At 46.9% G+C, this 12,288-nt stretch overlaps 1 protein-coding gene across 16 annotated transcripts in view; it reads left to right on the top strand.

Annotated features, from left to right (window-relative positions):
* Positions 1-12,288, top strand: part of LOC119466299 (chromodomain-helicase-DNA-binding protein 7-like) — a 554,757-nt gene that overhangs the window by 391,202 nt on the left and 151,267 nt on the right. For 11 of the 16 annotated variants that reach the window (XM_049669824.1, XM_049669819.1, XM_049669863.1 and 8 more), the window contains exons 16-17: positions 1,236-1,490; positions 3,984-4,430. In XM_049669824.1, the coding sequence (XP_049525781.1) occupies positions 1,236-1,490; positions 3,984-4,430 (702 nt within the window). Of the gene's footprint in view, positions 1-1,175; positions 1,491-3,983; positions 4,431-12,288 lie in introns of all 16 variants that reach the window. The other 5 variants (XM_049669884.1, XM_049669867.1, XM_049669873.1 and 2 more) reach the window with 1 other exon arrangement.

The following is a 12,288-nucleotide window of genomic DNA, read 5'->3' as shown; positions in this document are numbered from 1 at the left end:
GCCGTTAAGTGGAGCCAGTTCATTCTCAGAGTTTTCTGTTGCTGTCAGAAATTTTCGGACCTGAGCAATGTAGTGGAAGGACTGTGCAGTTGTCACATGCTGCGGTGACATGGTCAATTGAGAAATGCGTGGCGCGGTTCCAGTGTTGCGATGTAGCAGGGTAGCAGGTACGAAAGGCAGGTCACGTGCTTCGGAGTCGGCCGGCACGCTGGAAAAGCAGAGATAGCCGAATGCCGCGCGCGTCACTTTCGTACCCGTCGTGACGTTTTTCTTTTCTTTTTTCGCCGCGGCGCGGCATGCTGACACATGATTGCGCGATGCAGTGCACATTGTTTTTACGACGGTGGCCTGCGTGGTTTTGACCGCTTCGACAAGTGTAGGCAGGCAATCATGTTTAGACTAGTTTTGAGGCCTATTCATTGTTTTGGTTTCTAAATCTCATTGTTAAAACAGTAAATAGGGCTAAAAAGTTGAGAAGCATCACGGTCTACACTACTTGTGCTTGGTTTCAAACGTTTGTTTACTAGCAAAGCCTTTTTCTTGAAGCCTTGAGGCGCTTATTTTTCAATTTTCAACTGTTTTCGATTATATAAGCACGCACATTTTCAAATAGTGGCGGCAAAGCAGTAGATATTTTCCGGTATGGACACGCGAAAAGTATGAATTAACCGAATGACGAAGTTTGAATTAAGCGGCTTTTAAATACATTGAAAACATAGTGGGCCAACCAAAAATTTGACATTTGTTTGAATTAACCGAAAGTTTGAATTATCGCAAGTCTACTGTATTTCACTGACACCACGTTCAATGTTTTGTTCACATGAATTCATCTCCTAAGCACTCAATAAGCTGAGCTGATACTAGCAGCATTTTTAATATTTATTGCTAAAAAAATCTACTTGCCAAAAGTTGCAGCTTTAAAACGTTTTCATGGCAGAAGACGCTGGTTATGTGGATTGGTCGGTGCTCTTGCTGACTGTCGTTTCATTCACATGCCATAGGAAAAACTTATGCCATTGGTCACACTGTTCCCTGTGCTGCCTTGTGCCATGCCGCAGATGCACGGAGCCCTTACTCGAATAAACTAAATATTTATTCGTGTATGTGAGTGTTCCCTTAATCTGCCCTGGTCTGGCTGCTGGACAGAGGGAGCTCATATACTTTTCACCTTTCAGATATCGGAGCTCCAGGAGAGGCTGCGCATTCTTCAGCAGCAGCAACAACAACAGCAGCAGCAGCAGCAGCAACAACAGCAGTCTGCACTTCCTTCACCTTCGGCATCAGCTGCCTCGGTGCCAGGAATGGGAGGTGCTTTAGGAAGCACATTGGGTCCCATGGGTTCTCCATCTTCGTTGGGTGCATACCCTACGCAGTATTCTCAGGGAGCTGGCACTGGTGTGCCTTCTGCGTCTGTTCCATACACCCAGCCGAGGCAACAAATGCCTCCAGCAGCTTCTGCACAGCAGCCTCAGCAACTGCCTGCACAGCAGGTTAGAGGCATCTTTATCCTTGGTAGTCCTATATCTAATGTCGAAATGTTGGTAACCTACATCACATAAATCATATCTTCCATATAGAACAAGGTCACATTGCTGTAGAGTTTGATTTATTCTCCATTGAGTTTCTTCTCATTGGAAAATAATTCTTTGCAGCAGCTCTTGCATGACTAGGTTTAATTTTTGCTGCTCTTTACCAGGAAGTTTTGGAATGTCACAATAATGGCACTGTACAGATTGCTTTTGTTTTCACAATAATTTTATAAAGGGCGCTTTAGGAAAATATGCTATTCACACAGCAGAGAATTTTTTTATTTCTGCTTCGTCTAAATCTGGCTTTTCCAAACTGAGTTCTTTGGGTGGCAAGGTTCATCGAGTGGTCAAAACGAATTTGACATCCCCCTCCCTGGCTGTGGCTGGTATCTGTGTTGCAGTGAGACCTGGAACCTGTGGACTTTTGCAAATCTGAATAATGTCTGCCACACAGTGATGCATTATTAAAGCAGCCTGCGCAACAGTAAAAGTCACGAAAGTCGTTTTTAGCAAACACTGGGCAGAGTTTCACTATTGGCATGTGCTCGTGAGCTGTTTGCTGTGCAGTATGCAGAATCGTTTTGCAACTGTGGTGCATTCTTACTTTGTTCATGAAGGTTCTTCGACATATTTAGCAAATGATGCTGGTAAGGAGTTTCAGAAGTTGGTGTCAGAATATTGCACCTGGTTGGAATGCCTTTAGCTGTAAATTGGCAGGTAGCAATATTTTCTGGACTTTCTGATTTAGTAGCAGGTTTGAGAATCATAGTATGCTTGGTCCATGAAGGAAGTTGAGCAGCTCACCAGAATCTGTGAGTGAAAGTTCTTTCATACTTCGCTGCATGCTTAGCTGATTTTTATGCAATGCAAGGTCAAACTGTCGTGAATTCAATCATGCACTAGCTTTTTTTAGCTACCTAAAGTCTTATTTTCTTTATTCAAAATGTCCTTATCCCCCTTTTTTTGTGGCTACCTTAATTTTTTGCAAAATATAATTTTTTTCCCCTGTACTAAAGTCTCGCTTTGTTTGTCATGTCATGTATCCACATAATCCAGTCCCCTGTTTAATGCATAGGTGTTTGAGGGTATGTGAAGTAATTAAAAAAAATGCTGTCTCTTTACAGGTGTATCTTCTATTCTGATAGCTGTTTCCTTAAATTGAGAAAAACATAAAAAGATGTAACTACAAGAAGTCTTTGCCTTTTTTTTTTTGGCACATTGCATACGGCAGCACAATGTGACCTGACTAGTCCATGTAACTTGTGTTGACCCTGCTACTGTTGCACTTGGCACTGCGCACCAAAAATGCCATCTTATTATTAACACTTCATTTAATGCATAAGAATGTCTGAACTAGTGGCTTGCTTTGAAAAATGGCAGTATTTGGCTACTGATCGCGTTGTTAAAACATTCAATCACAGGTAGGTGCCATGACAATTGATCAAACGGACAAAGCTATACAGGGCTGTCACTGTCAACTTGCAGATGTTCTTGTCAGTTCACCTGTGTACAGACTCCCAGATATTTAGTGATATAACACTAGTGTAAACCGTACAGTGTATCAGTGTGCCTTATACGTGCAAGTACACAACTACACAAGTACGTGCAAGTACACAAAGCACACTCCACTGCGAGCATTGCCTGTTTTGCTGTTCACTCATGGTGGACACACACCCTGCCGATTTTATGCGTGGTCCTATTTAAAAAAAAACTGCGGTGTATAGGATCTGCACAATTGTGATGTGTCATGCGTATGTGCTTTCAGGTTTTCTTTCATATTACGGGGCTTGCACATCAGGGAATTAAGATCAAAAAGTCAGGGAATTAAGATCAAAAAGAAAAATAAGAATTTATCAGCACACTTGAGATTGTCTGGAATTCATGTTAACAGTGGGGCCTCACAGATAAAAAAGCTAAGTTGTGTGCACTCTTGAAGGGAAGAGCGATGCAGATGACACTAGCACTACAGTGCGCTTTGTACACTTGCCCGTATTATCACTGATTTTGCTGCTTCTCACCATGCAGTCAATGCTCGCACAATATTATTGAAAATCCAGGAGGCTGTATATGGCTTTGGTGTGCTCCCACGAGTACAAATGGAATGCATCCTGCATGGGTGCTATCTGAAGCTTGCAAATTTTACAGCAATGCATTTTGTGTACTGCTGCTATTGGTCTTTCTCTTCATATCTGCACCCACCCATTGATTATATTTATGGGAAATAAGAATTAATGTTTTCTTTTTTTTTCAATGGATAAGCTGAAAAAGCATTTGAATGTGTGTACTTTTTTTGTCTGCCAGTGTCGTTTCAGTGTACTAGCCTGCACTAAAAGACTAGTAAAAGCTTTAAAGTCAATTTGTAGATTTTTCAAAGGATAGATTGTTTTGTGAATGTAGCATTTAGAGAGCTTTAGTTAGTGCTCACTACTCCACCGCATATGTTTTCACTTGCAGCAGCCACATCCTCAGCTCCCGCCATATGGTCCACAGGCTCAGCAGCAGCTTATGCAGAACTCCCAGTTGCAGCCACAACCGTTACCATCGCAGTCCTTACAGCCACAGCCTCTGCAACCTCAGTCATTGCAATCCCAAAGTCTGCAACCTCCGACTTTACAGCCCCAGGCCCTACCCCCCCAAGGATTGCAACCTCAAGCGATGCCGCCTCAAGGCTTGCAGCCGCAGACGTTGCAACCACAAGGCCTACAGCCCCAGGGTCTGCAACCACAGAGCTTGCAGTCTCAGCAGCAGACATCAGCTTCAGTTGGCATGGTGGCTGCTTCTTCAGCATCATCAGTCCCTCCACCTAGCCCCACTGTGTCTACATTGTTTCCCAGCATGGCAGACAGCTACCGACCTCCGAGCCAGCCTCCTTCACTGCCCACACCCATGATCTCTGATCAGGTCAGTATCTGTAGGTTTTTTGTAACCAAACATTTTTTCCTTGTTTTACTATTTCATCTTGAAAAAGGTTGTGGTTGTTTGGAGTGGTGCAAGGTACAGCCTTTTGTGCTAACTCTGACCATTATTTTAGTTAAATTGTGGTACATAACACGCAGTTTTAGAATTAAAGGGACGCAAAAGGGAAAAAAAGAAAAATGATTAGGTGTATTATAAATCGCCCTTCTAATTACGTTCTACTGTGCCAAAAATGCAACTCTTAGTTAAATGGAAAATGAGACATCCACCCAATCGTAGCAGTTGCTAAAAAGGAAACCCATACGGATTCCTCGAAAGAAAAACCTCACAGTTGAAGAAAAATTAGTCCTGGTCTGGGACTCGAACCCGGGACCACCGCCTTTCAGGGGCAGCCGCTCTGCTATCTGAGCTAACGAGGCGGCCAGCAGGTGGCAGGGCGAAGTCAAATTTATCAAAAACTTGGAAGCAAATGCAAGTGTTTGACGTAATAATTCAGTGGTCGCGGGTTTCCGTTTCATTTTTCATTAATTTATTTCTCTCCACCTAGCGGGTTTCCGCTGAACTATTACGTCATGCAACTCTTAGCGTGAGGGGAGGGTTGATAAGGCAGAAGACGGGTACTTAAAGCTGGTGGTGACGTTGCTTTGAAGTTCCCGCAGCAGCCTGCCGTGAAGCTATGAATTTTGACAGCGTCTAGTTAATTTTTTATGAGTAAAGGTAGGCTACATTGTATTGTAAAGGAGCCAGAGACTGAACTTAGCAAGTTTCAAGGACTTCTACTGTGCCTAAATGACTCAAATCTGGGAAAATGCTTTGAAATCCCTGACCTCACAGTGGCATTAATTGCGCTGGGGTTGTTTCAGCGCAAAATAACAAAAAATTGAATGTATGACTTGTTTAGTAATCAAACGGTTACTGTGAAATTAATGAAAATAAAGTTTTGAAAGAATACATTCTCTAAACCGCTTTAGTGTTTCTCTTTAGTGTCCCTTTAATTAGTGCTGCTTCATGTGCGACATTATTTAGCGATTGTGATGCATTATCACATGTACTCTGTGACCGAGCATGTTTTCTCGCTAGTGAGTGCCTTTTGAACATCAGATAGCAAGATTTTTTGCTCTGGCATGACATGGGACAGGCAGAGACGGACAAACATTTGGAAATGCCAGCTCCAGAGCTGTGCTGCCAAGCTACATAATGTTTCACAGGCTTGCCGGTCTTTGCGTGCAGAAGTGCCTTATGTTTGCTATAGTGTAAATAAAAGACAAGGAAATGCTACATATTTTGCAGTGGCATAGCGTGCACATATAATCAGTGTGTCACCATTTGAAACTTTTATTCTTAACGTCTTGTTTTTCTCCTGCATCGGAAAGCTATACTTAAATTTGCACTGAGAGCAGAGGCATATGTTTGTTTTGCTTAGGATTTAATATAATAGTGGAAACCTTCAGCGGCGACTTTCAACTAGAGAAAGAATTAAAATTTTTCACTCTGCCATTGCCACAGACGACGCCCATTTCCAATGTAGTCTCGAATGTGTACTTGTAGTCTAACTGGCCCTTAAGAGCCTTCTTAAACTTCATTCTGGTAATGGATGACAATGTATACAGTCGAACCTCGATATAATGAACGCAGATATAACAAATTATTAGATATAACGAAGTAAATATAAAATTTGGTAGGTCATGCTTATTTCAGTGGCATATTCTACTTTACTATAATGAAATAAAAAATGCGGGATCCCACATGCATCAGTTATAGCAAAAGAAATTTTTGTTCGCACATGCCTCAAAATGTATATTCTGGTAGCAGTAACAGTAAAGTTGTCGAGGATGAAGAGCACCGGCTGCATCCCAATGGATCGACGATCTGTTAGCGACCAGCCCACTAGCGCAAAAATAATCGCGATGTGCATGCGGTAGTGAAAAGTGCGTCTCAGACGAAGGCGTGCGTTGGGCCGTGCTGCGAAGGAAGTCGCGAGGCCTTCGCCACTGCAAGCGCTAATCAGTTAAGAGATGTCGAGAATTGCAGCTTCCGCACTGCTTTTGTGCAAAATGGAATTTGCTGATTCATTCATTAAACAAAAGCGTGTTGACATAGTATGCATTTGTTTATTGTTTTATTGATGCCCTTGATAATTTGCAGGGTGCATACAGGTCCTTGAAATCCTTGAAAACCCTTGAAATTGAAAAGTGCATTTTTAAGGCCCTTTTAAGTGCTGGAATTTTTTTTACACATTGACATTGCGACCGCCTTTCTGTGGTAGATCGGCTTTAATCTGACGAACTCCCCATTTCAGAAACAATATGCCAGCGCGAGCACACATGGTTCCGTTTTGCAGAACTGCAAGGAAAAAAATAAAAGGCTTCACCGTGTCAAACCGCAAAGAGAGCTAGAGACCCGTGTCGCGCTTCGGTGCCTGCTCGGGGCTGGCAATGTTTACGCTGCTTTCCTCACCCTATCGTTCGTTTCACTCCTCGCCCGTCGGTCTGCCTTGTCCCACTTTTACTCTTGCGCGCGAGGTGAAGCTAGAGAGCTATAGTGGAGCAACTTCACTGATGCTCAGTGCCTTTGGATGGAGGTTTGTTATAATATTATTTATTATAATATAAGTGCAATAACATTACCGTATTTTCCGGTCTATAAGCCGCACCTTTGTATAAGACGCACCCCCCTTTTCCGAAAAAAATTGTATACAAGTCGCACCGTTGTATAAGACGCACCTGTTCTTTCGGTAAGCGATTTAAAGAAGTTAGAATGACATTTCGCTCTGTGAACGCGGATCACGCGCAAGCGTATAGGTGCCATATATTTCTACTCCACGCGCATTTCCTGCTGTTGTGGTTGTCGCGATGTTCCGTATAAAGTCCAAGGGCGATAACATCGTCCCCGCGCACCTTATGCTGTATGTTGTGGAGATGGGTTTGCACAAGGCTTACCCTACGAGCGACGGTCAGGAAAGGGCACGACGCTCCTCCACTCCGCAACGCACTAAGGCGCTGCGGCAGGGTTCGTCGACTCTCCGACACGGCGCAGAGAAGGCTCCGGAGTCAGATCGCCAACAAACACGGGTTTATTTGCCCAAGATACAGCACAGTGCGACAGTCACGGCGCTTACGGGCCAAGGCTCACCGCAAGACCCATCGAGTACGCGCGCCCGCTGCGCTAGGGCTAACCGGGTAGCGGTCCGCCAAGCGTGATAACGAGGAGTCGCGAGAACAAAGGTCTTATGTAACCACCTCGTTGCGAGGCTGTGTCACTGTGAGCATCTGCCGCGGCGAGGAAGCGCTCAGCCATTGGCTCAGCCAACGCCTCCTTTCTAGAGGAGGCGTTGGCTCAGCGGACAAGAGCTCGGGTGGAGAGGGTGCCCGGGGACCGCCACGCGGGAGGCCAATCAGGGCGCGTCCCGGTGACGTGTTCTCACGGGGCAAGTCCAATCCCGGGGGGGGGAGAAGCACGGTTTGCGCGGGAAAGTAGGTCCGGCGTGCTCGCCATGTCCGCCATGTCGCGGTTATGGCGCCGGTTCCCGGAGATTTAGCTAAGCGCCACGCGCGAGCTGGGGGACGAGGCGCGGGAAGGCACCTCGATCCCCACAATGTGCGAGTGAAAGCGTGCGACGGTGAGCCGAATCGCACACAAGAGAGGAAAGCAGAAAGGCAGCCCGGGAGGGGGGTGCTGCCTGTACTCTCGTAGCAACTGCGTAGTTTGCGCGGTGGTGCGCGCTGTATCTTGACAGCGATCTTGACAGCGACTTCGGGGTCGATCGACTCGCGGCCGGCCTACTGCCGCTCGCATTGCTGCTCCATCCATTTCGCACGGCGCTCGGGAACGTGATCACGAGAACCCGGAACCTCGATAGCGCACGTGCACAGAACTCGTAGCAATGAAGTCAACCAGTGCGCTTCGCGTGACCATAGCATCGAATCTGATTTTGGCGGCAGCTTTTCCAAAAAGAAAAAAGAAAAACATACATAGGGTCACACCGTTCTATAAGATGCACCGACGAAAAATTCAGAAAAAAACGCGTCTTATACACTGGAAAATACGGTATGCTGAACGTTTTGGAAATGTTTGATGATCATTGGGATATACATTTATTTCTTCTTATTTTAGTGCAATAACCCTATGCTGAAAGTTTTTAATATTTTTGGTGAACTTGACCCAGCCTATACTGGAGAAATCTTAGCCGCTGTTGTAGGCATTCATTTTGTGTTGTGATCTTGAGAACTTATCAAGGCTAGACATTTTTATTATAATTGTGATATATATTTATTTATTGTAAGTGCAATAAAAGCAGTCATTTTTGGAAATGTTAGAGTAAGGAAACCCTACTTTGGATGCCGCTTTGAGTCGTTGAATAACCTGTGAAAGGTCCTGGAAAGTGCTGGAATATCCTTGAATTTTTGCCTTGGAAGCCTGCACGAACCCTGATTTGACATTCAGTTAATTCAGACATTTTTTTCGGTCCCATTGAATCTGAATTAACAAAGTTTTACTGTACTCTTGAGAACTCAGAGTATGCAAACAAACTTATTTGTTTATTGTGCTTGCTGTACTCTTGAGAACTCCGAGTATGCAAACATATTTGCTTATTGTGCTCTATTTGTGCTTTTCATAAACAATGCATCATAATGTACATTATAGTGTCAGAAACTGGCTAACGTTGTAAATACTGATACGGAGATTTACGACGGCAAGCGGCAGGCGAAAAACCAGTACAGTCGCAAGAGAGCAACGGTCTCGGCGCCAAGAGCTCGTGATCTGCGCTCACGCCCTACATCTGTGAGAGCGCCCCGCTACTGCTTGCTCCCTGTTCTTCTTCACTACAATAACCCCGGCGGCGAAGGGGAGCCATCCTGGCTACTCAAGGGGACGCAAGGATGAGAGGGTCGTGATGTGATGCGGCTTGAGGTGGCTGACGTGGACGGTGTCGCGACCGAGACGGCGCTTGTCCGAGGAGGGGTTGACCGGATCAATGACATAAGTGACGGGAGACCGGCGCTCGATGACGCGGTATGGCCCGTGGTACTTGGCAGCAAACTTGACAGTGAGTCCAGGAGAGTTGAAAGGTATTCGGAGCCAGACGAGGGATCCAACGGCAAAGCTCTGCACATGCTCATCAGTGTTGCAGCGATCTTTCTGGAGGGCTTGGCTCTCGGACGTGAACAAGCAGGTCAGCTGGCGACACTCCTCTGCATGCTGGGCAACGTCAGAAATTGCACTGAATTCGGAGGCGTCCGGGCGGTACGGTAAAATTGTGTCAAGCGTGGAGGATGGTTCGCGGCCATATAAAAGAAAGAATGGTGAAAAGCCCGTCGTAGACTGTGTCGCGGTGTTATATGCATAAGTCACGAAGTGGAGAACGACGTTCCAATTGGAATGATCAGAATCGATGTACATAGACAGCATGTCACCGAGCGTGTGGTTGAAACGTTCCGTGAGCCCATTCGTTTGAGGGTGTTAGGCAGTTGATGTACGATGAACAATACGACACGAGCGGAGCAGCTCTTGTATGATGTTGGACAAAAACACGGCCTCTGTCGCTCAGCAGTTCCCGTGGGGCACCATGACGGAGTATGAAATGGCGCATTATGAAGGAAGCGACATCACGAGCACCAGCGGCAGGGAGTGGAGCTGTTTCTGCGTATCGTGTGAGATGGTCCACCGCGACAATTATCCAGCGATTGCCAGCAACAGAGCACGGAAGCGGTCCATAAAGGTCGATTCCAATGCGTTCATAAGGGCGGGCAGGACATGGTAAAGGCTGCAGCTGACCGGGTGTATGGTTAAAGGTCTTCCGTTGTTGACATGCGTAACAAGACCGTATATATTTACGGACAAATGTGTACATCCCACGCCAGTAGTAGCATTGGCGGAGCCGTTGATACGTTCCAGCCCACCAGCATGGGCATGTTGCGGATCAGCATGGAAGTATGCACACACATTGGCTCGCAAGTGCTTGGGTATGACCAGCAGCCATTTACGCCCGTCCTTCAGGTAGTTGCGGCGTATAAAGTGCATCGCGTATTGCGAAATGCTTGGCTTGTCAACGAAGGGCACGGAGTTGGCTAGCGGGTGAAGAGGCGCAGAGAACTTTCAAGAGGGACGCGATCCATGGGTCCTTGCGGTGTTCCGACGGCATGTCGGTGATGGTCAGAGCATCCAGGGAAAAGTCGACCGCTGAAGGGGCCCCTGGTTCGGATTTGACGGGTGAACGAGAGAGCGCATCCGCGTCAGAATGCTTGCGCCCGGATCGGTAAACGACACGAATGTCGAATTCTTGAATACGAAGAGCCCATCGACCGAGACGACCAGAGGGATCTTTGAGAGAAGCCAGCCAGCAGAGTGAATGATGGTCGGTTACAACGTTGAAAGGCCTGCTGTACAAATAGGGGCAAAATTTTTTTAACGCCCATACAATTGCGAGGCACTCTTTTTCGGGGACCGAATAATTCGCTTCCGCCTTGGTGAGGGCGCGGCTTGCATAGGCCACAACATACTCAGGGAAGCCGGGCTTACGTTGCGCGAGAACTGCACCAAGACCGATACCACTGGCGTCAGTATGTATTTCGGTTGGTGCAGCAGGGTCATAATGGCGTAGCACGGGGGGGCGAAGTAAGTAGACGGCGCAGTGTCGCAAATGCGTCGTCGCAGGCCGGTGTCCAGTGGGAAAGGTCGCTGGGGCCGGCGAGGAGCTTTGTAAGCGGTGTGATGATGGAGGCGAAATTTCGGACTAAGCGACGAAAATAGGAGGCCAAGCCGACAAAGCTTTGAAGTTCTTTGAGGGTAGAAGTCTTCGGAAACTCGGCAATAGCGCGTAGTTTGTCCGGGTCAGGGAGAATGCCATCTTTGGAGACGACGTGACCGAGGATGGTGAGCCGGCGAGCCCCAAAGTGACATTTCTTCAGGTTGAGTTGAAGGCATGCGTTTGTAAGGCAGTGTAGAATTGTGCGTAAACGAGAGAGATGTGTACTGAAATTGGGAGAGAACACGACGACGTCATCCAGATAGCCTAGACATTTCTTCCATTTCAGACCGTGTAAAATGCCATCCATCATCCGTTCGAATGTTGCGGGCGCAGTACAAAGTCCGAAAGGCATTGCAGTAATTTCATACAGGCTATCCGGTGTGATGAATGCTGTCTTGGAACGATCACACTCCGCCACAGGGACCTGCCAATATCCCGATCGCAAGTAGAGGGAAGAAAAAAATTCGCCACCTTGAAGGCAATCGAGGGCGTCGTCTATTCGAGGAAGAGGATAGACGTTTTTGCGAGTAATCTTGTTGAGGCATCGGTAGTCCACACACATTTCTTTTTGACCAGTACAACAGGAGAGGACCAGGGGCTGCAAGAAGGCATAATCACTCCGCGCTGAAGCATGTCGTCAACCTGCTCCGTAATGACACGACGCTCCGCAGGTGACACACGGTAGGGGCGCTGTCGCAAAGGAGCGCGAGACCCAGTGTCAATTGTGTGAACAACCGCATTAGTTCGGCCTAGTGACGTTTGCAGTAAGTCAAACGAAGTGCGGAACTTGTGTAGAAGGGCAAGAAGCTGCGTCCGTGCAGCCGGATCGAGGTCGCTGTCGATGGAACGGTGAAAAGAATCCGAGAGCACGGTGTCGGACGCAAGGTGAGGGGTCAGGGCGTGCAGCGGATGCCGAGTCTCAGGCTCAGAAGGGGTCAAGGGGTACGATAACAGCAGCATCTACAGGCTGAATGTGGCCAAGCGTTTCATTTCGGTACAAAGTCAGAGGGCCTGAGTTGGGGTTGCAAACAAGTAGTCCCGAGATTGTCCTGATGAAGCGCGAGGATGGCAAAAGGCAGTGACGTATTGTGGCGG

The sequence above is a fragment of the Dermacentor silvarum genome, chromosome 1 (genome assembly GCF_013339745.2).
Source record: "Dermacentor silvarum isolate Dsil-2018 chromosome 1, BIME_Dsil_1.4, whole genome shotgun sequence".
In the NCBI taxonomy this organism is placed as follows: domain Eukaryota; kingdom Metazoa; phylum Arthropoda; class Arachnida; order Ixodida; family Ixodidae; genus Dermacentor; species Dermacentor silvarum.
This window is presented reverse-complemented; position numbering and strand designations above follow the sequence as displayed.